Below are 12562 nucleotides of genomic sequence, written 5' to 3' on the forward strand. Positions count from 1 at the left end.
TTTTATAATTTAATTTATGAAGAGGTCCTTAATGCACCTATGAAAATAGGGAGGGTCCCAGTCCAAATATTTATTCGGGATGCGTTAGACTGAACATGTGAAAAAGTTTTATAGAAGTAGTTTGTCATTTAATAATTGTACATACCTTCAACACCATTTCAGTGATTTTGCCAGGATTCAGGCTTGCATTTAACTATTTTATGGGATAATTCCTAGATGACACATTTTTTATGTTCATTAACAGTAATAATAATGCTTGGGCATTATATAGTGCTTTTCATCTTCAAAGCACTTTACAAACGTTAGCCTTCATCCATCTCCTTCTAACGTAAACGTTCATGGTTTATAAGAATAACTATTAATAGCATCTTAGAGATATTCAGTAAAATAAAATTCATCCATATTTGCACAAAACTGAAGTAAACAGGAAGCCACAAGGTTGAAAAGGGGACAATATCCTCTCTACAGCCTAACGCCAGAAACTGGTGGAGGCCCACAGTGCTCACTCAAGCCATGGTCCCGCTACATTTCCCCCCATACAGAGATTTTGGATGCTGGACCCATATAATTGTAGACCCACTCACCAAACATGGCCCATCTCACCAGCCTCCTCCCTGGTGACTTTCATGAAGCAGACATGAAACCTAGTTCTATTATGTGTGAAATGGGTACCAAATCTCCCTGTGTGCTCACTTGGCACCTACTTAAACCCCATATTAGGGAACTATAGCAGTTCACTGCACTGGAGGCAGGGCGATTATACAGCTCCTATGCAGCTGGATGAATTTTACTCTAAATGCCCAGTTATGTCTATTGCAGCCCAATAAAGTTATCTTCAGTCAAATATAGAAAATGCTGAGTGGGTCATTTAGAAAAAAAACATTTTCAAAACAAATTGGCCATTAAGCCTATTTATATTTATTTATATTTAGGAGAAAAAGTGTCCTCATCTAGGTTTAAGTTTCAACAAAGGCTCAGATTAGTTATTACTTTATCTGCACTAGTGTGCCTAGACATAATTGGAGCAATATTTACTTAGGACAGGAAGTCAAATCAAATATACAGAGAGGCATTTGTTTAAAATGCCAACAAAAACCAAAAGCAATGTAGTTACCTGACTATCAACGGCTAAGCACTCTGAGGTCTAGAAAGAAAGAGTGCAAACTGCAGCTCAGCTGGAATGCCCCAACCACAGCACTTATAAAGGAAAGCAGCTAATCAATGTCATCCAGCACCTTCAGAAGCTGAGTGGGAGCATGGTGCTGATGTTCACTTTTGAGAGAGGCCATGCTAGGCATTTCCACCCACCCTCTACATGGTCTTGCCATTTTCCCTTCTATCAGCGATTGTTGTTGGCGGCTCCCACCACAAATGTCAGTGCTAGTTCCTATGAACATAGAAACCGGAATAATGAATGCAAAACCTTAGATGCTTTGTCTGCTATCACAGAAAGATTAAGGTTGGTCTGATAAGTCCACTTCCTAGTGTCAAGAGGCAGAAAGGACTAGCGGAACCACAAAAATGTGTCACACTCAGAGGCAAAAATAGCAGGATTACTGTGGAGAAAGGAATGGATAACAACAGGTGAGGAGAAGTTACACACTCCTGCAAGAGAAGAAAAGGGCAAAGGACCTTTACTTTCATGCAGTATCTGACAGAGGGCTCTGTTCCTCTCCTATTTATATCATTGCAAATCTGAAGTAACTCAAATACAGTCAAAGAGTTACAGTGATGTAAGGCCAATGTGGAAATAAACAACCTCAGGTCAGACTACTCCACTCAGACGCTTAATACCTGTCTTTACAATTATGGTGTCACCATAGGACTAAGATGTCCAACAGATGTGGCACCTTGACAATAGGAGGAGAAAAGTAGGTAACTCCTTCATGACCATATCAGGACTCTTCTTGAAATGCACAGAGATTAAACAGGGACCCGGGATGGGATTTATAGGAGTCTGTCGGGCTTTTCAGTATTCAGAATAAATGATGGCAAAGTACTGGGAGGAACATATATTGATGAGCTGAAGTCTCATAACAAATACCAAGATAAATCACCTTCTAAACTATTTTTGTTAGGACATACGGACTAAAATGCAACCTTCTCTTGTAAAAATGACTTTTGTGTAACATTGATCTGTAACTATCAATTTTTCCATAGGGGGAAAAAAAGCAAAATGGATATACTGTAACCAAAACAATAACTAATTTTACACACTTTTATAGAAAACTACACAAGAAAAAAAAACCACCATGTAAAACAATATTTACCACTTATGTAGTGTTTTTCATCTGATTATCTCAGTGTGTAAATAAGCTCAGAGATGAAGATGTAGATGAAGCACACAGAGGTTAAGAATAAAGTTTTCATTCGGCTCCACCATAATTTTTGTTATGCTGTTTGGGAGTGTTTTATTCAAGTCACAGAGGGCTAATTTTTCATAGATGCTGAGCACCCACAATTCCCATTGACTTCCGTTGAATGTAGGCGTCTCAAAAGTAGGGTATCTAGATACTGAGTATCCAAAATTAGGGGACAGTTTTGAAATCTCTGGCCTAAATGACTCAGTGAGTGACAGTAATGAACAGACCGCCAGTCTCCTGGCTCCCCCTGTGGTGCTCAGTTAAACTGTCACTTTCAAGTTATGTACTAGCAAAGAGAGTTGCATGCTACATGCCACATTGTGTAGCAGCAGCATGATTGTACTTTTTAGCTACTTAAAAGAGAAACCTCACAAAGGGGGAAATCCTGCCATCCCTTTCCCTCACACACAGTCCTGGACATAGCAATACCAGTGCCTTTCCATTTCATTGTGAAGGATGGGAGATGAGGAAGCATTTGGAGAGCCCGTGCAGACAGTAATACCCCCTGTGCAGACCACGGCTTCCTTGGCCAAGCTCTTGACATCCATGTCTGGCAGATGTCCTTCCCTGCAGGTTTTGGAGGGTCTGGCATGGAAGCACACTGTGTGCATCCCTGAGCATCCACAGAGCCACTCCACAGCCCTGCGGGGATGAGGATGAGAATTCCTTTATTCACAATCCCGATATTCAGGCTGTGCAGAAGGTTGATGATTTTGCCCAAACTAAATTCCAGTGCACAAACATGAAAAGGAAGTTATGGGATTACTTTAAAACCAGATAGTTGCTAGTCATGCAAGTCAAGCAACTGCTACTGAGTGTTAAACATAATTTATGACTTCCATACATCTTGTTGCAAACCTACTCATCTAAGGTCCAGAAAGAAATTGGTACTATATCCCTATGCATTTGGCTGCATCTATGGGATACTGCCTCAATGTTTCTAAGGGCCCTATTTTTAATCCAAACCTCCAGAGGCATTTTAGCAGCTAAAAGGGAGGGATTAAAAGGCATTCTAACTATACTTAACCACTCATTTGAAATCTAGCTGATTTTAGTAAACATTTAATCTTGCTTAAAATTGCCTGACTGGAACGGAGGGCTGCCCACACAATATTTATTTTAAAATATTACGCCTGCATCATAATATTTATAGCACTAGTCATTTCTGAGCCGAGCACAACCATTCTACAGACACACATGCAATCTCAAATGACATATCAAGCTGCATGGACACTTTGAATTTTTTTTAAATCTACAGTGATACAACTTTTTGCTTGGGGGTTGGTTATCATGGAACAGGCAATTGCTGTTAAGTCAGTGGAAAGTAGCTGTTTCAGTCATATTTATCTCTGCCGTATCATAGATACTTAGGTCCCAATTCTATTACACTGCTATGAATTGGGAGCAATTCCACTCAAGTCAGTGGAGCTGAACTGTTGTAAATGAACTGTTAGTCACTGTGCTTAGCATAACACTCTTTCTCTCTCTCTCACCATATGAATTTCAGTAAGGCATTATGAGATAAAAATAGTAGGAGAGCTCAGACCATATGCTTTGGTTTTAAAGAATTCACCCAAGTATTACTACGATAACAAGGAGCTGAAGAGACAGCTCATTGTTAAATATCAGGGCTCGTCTACATTACCCGCTGGATCAACGTGCAGCAGGTGGGGTCAATTTATCGCATCTAGTCTAGATGCGGTAAATCAACCGCTGAGCACTCTCCCGTCGACTCTGGGACACCACCAGGGCGAGAGGCGCAGGCGGAGTAGATGGGACAACATCAGCCGTCGACTTACCACAGTGAAGAAACCACGGTAAGTAGATCTAAGTACTAAGTTGCATAACTTAGATTGATCTCCGCCCCCCCACCAGTGTAGACCAGGCCTCAGAGACAGACAGACTGAACATTGCTTTTTGGTCTGTACACAAACAGTTGGGTAAATCTACTGTATCTCGCATGAAAGCAAGCATAAGGCAAAGAGAGTATGTGTGCTCTAGTCTGTGATCACATCAGAGGTTTTTTTTTGTTTGTTTCCTCAAGCCAATTTGCTCAAAGTTAGTAATGCAGAGGCCATCACCCTGGTAAGGTACAGGTATAGTCAATCAGAAACTGGGAACAATTGGTCATCTCCTGTGTGACGTTGTGCAGTCTATATGGTTTTATAAAAACTTGATAATAAGTCAATATAATGTAACAGATAGTTTTAGAGAAAATACGGTAATAAGTGAATGTAACGTAACTGGGATATGCCTCATGCAAAAGGTCTCTTGTAAGGTATCATTACAAAGCTTATAATCTACTGAGTGTGATCATGCTATTTGTATAAATGTACCACTCTTGTATCTAAAACTAGAAATATAAAATGTAACTCTGAGGGCCTATTGTAATTGTGTAAAGTGTGGACCATTAATGATGGTTTGGAATCTTGATGACTCCCATTGTCTGCAGATGGCTGTATTTACCTGTGAGTCTTCCTGTATATGTGTGTGCTGGCAAGTGAGTAATGAAGTCTTGCAGTGACATGTGATCATGTCACCTGAACTGGAATCCATCTTTAACCTGGTGCTTTTCCAGTGAGGGGGGGTGGAAAACCAGAGAGACAAAGAGTTCCCGCCTTATGCAAAAGATATATAAAGGGGGGAAGAGAACAGAGAGAGAAGGGAGCCATCATGAAGAATCCCCTAGCTACCACCTGAGCTGCAACAAGAGCTGTACCAGGGGAAAGAATTGTGCCCAGGCCTGGAAGATGTCCAGTCTGAGAAAAACTTACTGAAGCATCTCTGAGGGTGAGATTATCTGTATTTAGTTTGATTAGGCATAGATTTGCGCATTTTATTTTATTTTGCTTGTGACTTACTTTGTTCTGTCTGTTACTACTTTGAACCACTTAAATCCTACTGTCTGTATTTAATAAAATCACTTTCTATTTAGTAATTTACTCAGAGTATGTATTAATACCTGGGGGAGCAAACAACTGTGCATATCTCTCTATCAGTGTTATAGAGGGCGAACAATTTATGAGTTTGCCCTGCATAAGCTTTATGCAGGGTAAAACGGATTTATCTGGGTTTAGACCCCATTGGGAGTTGGGCATCTGAGTGCTAAAGACAAGCACACTACTGTGACCTGTTTTCAGGTAAACTTGCAGCTTTGGGACAAGTGATTCAGACCCTGGATCTGTGTCTGGAGCCAGACGGGAGTGTCTGGCTCAGCAAGACAGCGTGCTGGAGTCCTGAGCTGGCAGGGAAAACAGAAGCAGGGGTAGTCTTTGCACATCTGGTGGCAGCTCCCAAGGGGGTTTCTGTGATTCAACCCGTCACATCCTGCTTAAAATTTCACTTCATAGATATGGTATCTATTCCCCGTTATGCAGCTGTGGGCCAACTAGTCCTGGTCACAAAATGAAGATAGATTATGAATAGAGTCTGAGTCTCTCTAATTAGGGCAAGCCCTAACAATCTTGTGGCCAGATCTTGTGGCCAACACTCTCTCACATCCTCCATCTCTGCTGATCACTCCCCTCCTGCCTGAAATGCTGTCCTCCCTTGCCTTTTGTGATGCTGTCCTCTCTGGTTCTCTTCCTGCCTCTCCTTCAATGACTCTTTTGGTGGGCAGAACCCCACCCACTTTCTGCAAGTATCCCACAAAGGCCTCAGTATTTAGTCCACTCTGCCCCCTCTAGATCCTCATTTTAGGTGACCTCATCTATTCACAGTTTCAAAATTGGGCTGCCCACTGTCTTACTCAATCCATGTATGTACCTCCTCCCCTGCATACGTCGCTGTAATTCAAACTTGCATAGCCAAAGCTGAACTCCTATTTTTCAGCCCATAGCTTCTTCACTTCCCCATTCTCAGTCACTGATGCCATTCCCCCCCACACACACACACACACACACACGCACCATCCACTCCGAGGGAGGTCATCTGCAATTCCCCCTCTCAGCTACCCCATGTGTTCATGAAGCTGCTAAGACCATCTGTCTGGCCCAATCGGACTACATCACCTCCCTCTTGATCTTCTACTTCTCCCCTGCACCAAAGTTTAAACTTCAAGGCCCTGCCTAACACTTTCACTCAACACCTTTGCTTCTCCACACTTGCCTTGTCACATTATCCCCAGCCCTTAAACTCTTCCAGCGTTGATGCCCCATCATTCATTTTTCCCACAACTACTTCCACATTTGTTTTGTCACACTACCTCCAGGCTTGGAGTGCACTTCCTCAACAGGTTTACCAGGCCACTCCACTACCCTCATTAAAATCTCTCCCTAAGAGCCATTTGTTCCATGACATCTGAAAGAAATAAATATTTATTTTTACTTCTTTCATTAAAAAAAAAAACTTTTGTGGAACCAATAAGATATGTTGGTGGCAAAGCACCACTCCAAACATGCGTGTATGTTGTATCATCTGTTTTTTTGGTCTCTTCCATTCTAAGGTATTCATGGCAGGGTGTGTGTCTTCCCTGTATTTCTGTACAGTGCCTAGCACTTCGTGGGCACTCCTATAGTGTAAAATAAATACTACCATAATTTACTATTTTCATGATGAAGTTTTGCAATTCACCAACCATGGAAGCAGGAAAAAAATGCCACACATGCTACAGTGGTTTCCCATCAATGAGGAATAGTGCCTACAGCCCTTCATACTGAATTTTGCTTTAAATCAGGGGTAGGCAACCTGCAGCATACAAACTGATTTTCAGTGGCACTCACACTGCCCGGGTCCTGGTCACCAGTCCAGGGGGCTCTGCATTTTAATTTAATTTTAAATGAAGCTTCTTAAACATTTTAAAAACCTTATTTACTTTACATACAATAGTTTAGTTCTATATTATAGACTTCTAGAAAGAGACCTTCTAAAAAGGTTAAAATGTATTACTGGCACACGAAACCTTAAATTAGTGTGAATAAATGAAGACTCGGCACACAACTCCTGAAAGGTTACCGACCCCTGCTTTAAATAATGGTTAGCGTGCAGATACTCTGGTGCTGTGAGCACTACAAAAAACAAGGACAGGCCACAATGTTACATAAATGGTTAGCTAAAAATAGGAGTACAAGCATAAGCCCATGATTGAGAGCTTCTTGTTGCAAACACAGGGACAGCCTGCATCTAAAAAACTGAAAATCAAGACAAGATACAAGTCAGAGGCATTCTAGCTGAGTACCGATCTACTGTCTCTTGAGTATGTGACTTATACCAGCTGTACTTCATCTTTACCTTTGTAGAAATAAACTTGCAAGGCCCATAGAGGTGCCTAATAACAAACTGCCACCTAGTGGCTCAACTACACTTTCCTAAATTATGTACAAGGTACATGGACTAACTAATACAGAGACCATGATTTACATTATACTCACAGTCACCACACACCTGTCAGTTATTAAGATGCAGGAGCTCTCTGAAAGTCAGTGTGCAGATGACAACATACATCATAAGTGGTAATTTTTTCCACTGTTAAGTACTCAAATATCGGATAATGTTCAGTAAACACTGGAAAACAGCCCGTCAGCAATACAAGGCTCTCCCACTTCCTATTAGTCAACTTACGCATCATATCAAGCAGCAAGTTACAATTCTCTGAAAACCCTAATCAGGTTCTGCTAGTTTAAGGGATCACTTTGCAATTTAACATAAGCCTAGGAGCCAATCAGGAAGGACTGGAGACAAAAACTAAAGTCTCTAGGGGCCGGCAACCTTTCAGAAGCGGTGTGCCGAGTCTTCATTTATTCACTCTAATTTAAGGTTTCGTGTGCCAGTAATACATTTTAACGTTTTTAGAAGGTCTCTTTCTATAAGTCCATAATATAGAACTAAACTATTGTTGTATGTAACGTAAATAAGGTTTTTAAAATGTTTAAGAAGCTTCATTTAAAATTAAATTAAAATGCAGAGTCCCCTGGACCAGTGGCCAGGACCCAGGCAGTGCGAGTGCTACTGAAAATCAGTTCGCGTGCCGCCTTCAGCACGCATACCATAGGTTGCCTACCCCTGCTCTAAACCAACTGGCATAAATGTGTTTATTTTCCTCCTAATTCCTCTAACCAGCTGATGCTATATAACCAAAGTCCAACTATGTTTGACTTCAACAATTTACTGTGAGAATGCCCCATAACTCCCCACCACCATATACTGGAATAAAGTTGCCATTTCAAAGCCTTCAAAAAATGGCCTACTCTTAGGGCAGGGGCCGGCAAACCTTTTGGCCTGAGGGCCGCATCGGGTTTCATAAATTGTATGGAAGGCCGGTTAGGGGAGGGGGTCGAGGGCCGGCCCCGACCCCACCGCCTATCTGCCCCTCCCCCCCGACTCCTACCCCATCCAACTCCCCCATTCCCTGACAGCCCCTCTGGTACCCCTGCCCCATCCACACACCTCTGCTTCCTGTCCCCTGACCGCCCCCGGATCCCCGCCACCCCATCCAACACCTCCTCTCATCCCTGATGGCCCCCCCAGGACCCCTGCCTCATCCAACCACACCTTCTCCCTGTCCCCTGACTGCCCCATTCAACCCCCCCTCCTTCCTGATTGCCCCCCAGGGTACCCCTGCCCCCATTCAACCCCGTTCCACCCCGACCCCTATCCACACCCCCGCCCTCTGACTACCACCCCGAGCTCCCCTGCCCTCTATCAACCCCCCCTGTTCCCTGCCCCCTTACTGCATTGCCTGGAGCACTGGTGGCTGGTGGCACTGCAGCCGCGCCACCACCGCCACCACGCAGCACAAAGCACCAGGTCAGGCCGGGCTCTGAAACTGCGCTTCCACAGGAGCTCACAGTCCCGCCGCCCAGAGCATTGTGCCGGCAGTGGAGCAAGCAAGCTGAGGCTGCGGGGGAGGGGGAACAGCAGGGGAGGGGCTGGGGGCGAGCCTCCCGGGCCAGGAGCTCGGGGGCCGGGCAGGACAGTCCCATGGGCCGGATGTGGCCCGCAGGCCGTAGTTTGCCCACCTCTGTCTTAGGGTGACCAGGTGTCCGGGACCCTGGCGGCTCTGGTCAGCACCACTGACTGGGCCATTAAAAGCCCGGTCGATGGTGCTGCGGGGCTAATATAAGCTAGTCCCCACCTGTCCTGGGCACCACGCTGTGCCCTTGAAGTGGCCAGTAAGTCTGGCTCCTAGGTGGGGGGGGGGCCCACGGGACTCCACGCACTGCCGCCACCCTGAGCACCAGCTCCGCACTCCCATTGGCTGGGAACCAGCCAATGGGAGCTGGGGGGGTGGCAGTGCCTGTGGGCGAGACCAGGGCGCTCCGTGGAGCCTCCTGCCCCCCAACCTCAGGAGCCAGACCTGCTGACCACTTCCAGAGCGCAGCATGGAGCCAGGACAGGCAGACAGCCTGCCTTAGTCCTGCAGCACCGCCGACCGGGAGCTGCCCGAGGTAAGCTCGTGCCCCACCCCAGAGCCTGCACTCCCATTTAGAGCCTTCCAACCCATCCACATACAGGAGTCTAAAATATGTAGTTTGAAGGGGATCTTTCTGTAGTTCTAAAATTACCAAACTATGTACTATCTACTGATCTCTTTAATCCACTTTGTAATTGGATCCATATGAGCTGAAACTAGGGGTGCTGAAGTTGTGGTAGCACCCAATGGCTTGAAGTGCTTTCCATTATATAAAGGATTTACAGTTTGATCAATGGCTCTCAGCACCTTCTGTACAAATTGTTACAGCACCCATGCCTGGATCCCAATTTTCACTTTGCTACAGGAACCTAAAGACTTGAACCATCAAAATCTTACTCACAAGTCATATTTGCATGAAATTTCAGTGGGATACTTGCATGAGTAAGGATAACAGGATACAGCCCTAAATTAATCTTAACACAGCGAGGGATGACAAAGGAAGGGAGTGGAAGATCATGCAATAGGCTTAAACACTCTGAGTGAGCTCCTGGTTCCATGGAAGTCAACAGCAAAACTCCCATTGGAACAGGATTTTACACCTACGTATATGCTTTGCAGTTAATTCTATTTTATTTTAATCTAATTAATTGAATAGATCAGAATTTGCGGCTGGCATCCAGAATAGAGACTGTGGTGATAGAATCCCTCTTACAACATACATATGCCCTATAGTCATGCTGTGAAATTATATAAATGCAGGATTTGTTTATTAGGCTGAAGGCAGATTTGACAGATTCTTGGAACTGTTTGAAGTGGATAGTGCTGGATTAACTCATTATGAGCAGAAGTTTGATCCCATAGCCCTCTGCTGAACCTATTTCACTCTTCCCATGCATGGCCTGCAGAGGTTAGTCAGCCCCAGAGGCAGAGGTGGGTTAAGGTTTCCCAGCGCCCTGGGCCAGAGCAAGTGGGGGCTCCTTCCCACCCCTTCCGCCTGCGGTCCCGCCCCGTTCTGCCCCTTCCGTCTATGGGCCCGCCCACACTCCACCCCTTTCTGCCCCTTCCCTGGGACACCATCCCTATGCCACCCAGCGGTTCCCCCCTATGACCCATTTGCTCCTTTCTCCCCTCCCCCGCGCCCACTGCAGCCCCAAGGCTGGAGAAGCTCTGTCCCTGCGCCATAGCCCCTGGGCCGTAGCAGGGAGTGAGAGCTCCTCCAGTCCCAAGGCCGCAGCAGAGGTCCGGGTGCCACGCTTCTGCAGGGGACCAGGATCAGGGTGCTGGGCTTTCTCCCGCCCTGCGCTTCTGCCGGAGAGCAGGGTCAGGGCACTGGGGGCTTCCTCTGCCAGAGACAGGGTTGGAACCACTGTGGGGGCTACCCCTGCCTGGGGGCTTCTGCCAGGGAGACTTCCCCTGTCACATGCCTTCTGCCAGGGTCGGGACCGCTGGGGGAGGCGCTTCTGCTGGGGATGGGGGAGGCACTCCTGGGGGAGGCGCTGATGGTGGGGGGCTTCCCCTGTCCCATGGCTTCTGCTGGGAGTGGGGTCTGGGAGTGTAGGGGCTTCCCCCACCCCACCTGCTGTGCAGAAGCCAGGGGCCTCCCAGTTCTCCAGGGCCCCTGGGCCCGAGTCCCGTGGCTAATCCACCTCTGCCCAGAGCACCAGTAAGCCTCTTGGAGCAGCCCCAGGGGGAGTGTGATCTGGGGTTCCTAAAGAAGATTATTAAAAAAATAATAATACGAGTTGTACCTGTTGAGAGGGGATAGTTTGAGGGAAGCAGGGGGTTGGGAATCTCTCCTTTCCCTCTATTCACAATGAGGGGGAAGGGAGCTATGCCAGTGGAGAAAGAGTATTCCTTATAAAAAAGGGCTTAGGTCATAGAACACTGAAGAAGTCTCATAACAATGAAGAACCATTTTCTCCTAACAACTTTATCAGCCAACGCATGTAAACTAAACAAAGACATGAAAGTTTAGGGCCAAACTTTTATAAAATAATTGAAACGAATAAGGGAATTACGAGCCTACAATTTCTGAAGTGGGTTGGGAGAACATTAATTACCTCTTGGTTATCTTTGTTCTGGTTTGCCCAGAAAATCTTGTGATAAAGAGTCTCCATTGAATTGCTGGAATCTGATCTGTCAAAACAGTGTCGATCCAAGACCTCCAGTGTATGCAAAACTCGGCTGATGGTGACCCCTAGGTATGGAAGTTAAGAAAAAGTAACCAAATAGTTTACCAGAAACATTCTTTGTTAAATATAAGTCTTCACTAAATATATGCAGCACTAACATCTGAGTGAAATGGACACAAAAGCCATCCCCCCACCCCACCCCTAAAAAGGAGGGAAGTTGAATTTAGTGTTCATGGTACTATGAAAGTGATAATTTGGGTGGTTGATATGATAACATGGACACCTGTCCTCAGCCAACATGACTAAAATCAAATTAACTTCCCCATTGGTCTCTGAAAAGCAAAAAGAGTGGTCAGTCACTATCAACCTGGGCTAGATTTGAACCAATGACTTAAGACCAAAGGCACTCTCACTCTATCAATCCTCTGAGCTACTGCAACCCATCAAAGCTGTAGAAGGTAATATTTAGTGAGAAATAGCTGATCCAATTATGAAAGATGTGGTATGCTAAATATTTTCTTGTATTTTTAGAATACATCTAGAGATTAACCAGATCCTGTGTTACCAGAAATCCATGCACACACACAAACCCTACTAATAAAACTGCAAGTTTCTCCAGTACTTAGGTGGTGTCCTCACTGCCCTTCTTGGAACACTCCCATCCACAAGGATCTTTACATCTTCCCTTCTCACAGTGACCAACCCTACAGTTCAGA

The 12562-nt window shown here is 45.2% G+C and overlaps 1 protein-coding gene across 9 annotated transcripts in view; it reads right to left on the reverse strand.

Moving 5' to 3' along the window:
* The window catches only part of MED12L (mediator complex subunit 12L), a 326631-nt gene that overhangs the window by 256152 nt on the left and 57917 nt on the right, over positions 1–12562 (reverse strand). For all 9 annotated transcript variants that reach the window (XM_005286934.5, XM_005286931.4, XM_042853666.2 and 6 more), the window contains one exon: positions 11775–11911. In XM_005286934.5, coding sequence (XP_005286991.1) covers positions 11775–11911 — 137 coding nt within the window. The remainder of the gene's footprint in view (positions 1–11774; positions 11912–12562) is intronic.

This window comes from Chrysemys picta, chromosome 9 (assembly GCF_011386835.1).
Source record: "Chrysemys picta bellii isolate R12L10 chromosome 9, ASM1138683v2, whole genome shotgun sequence".
Taxonomy (NCBI): Eukaryota; Metazoa; Chordata; order Testudines; family Emydidae; genus Chrysemys; species Chrysemys picta.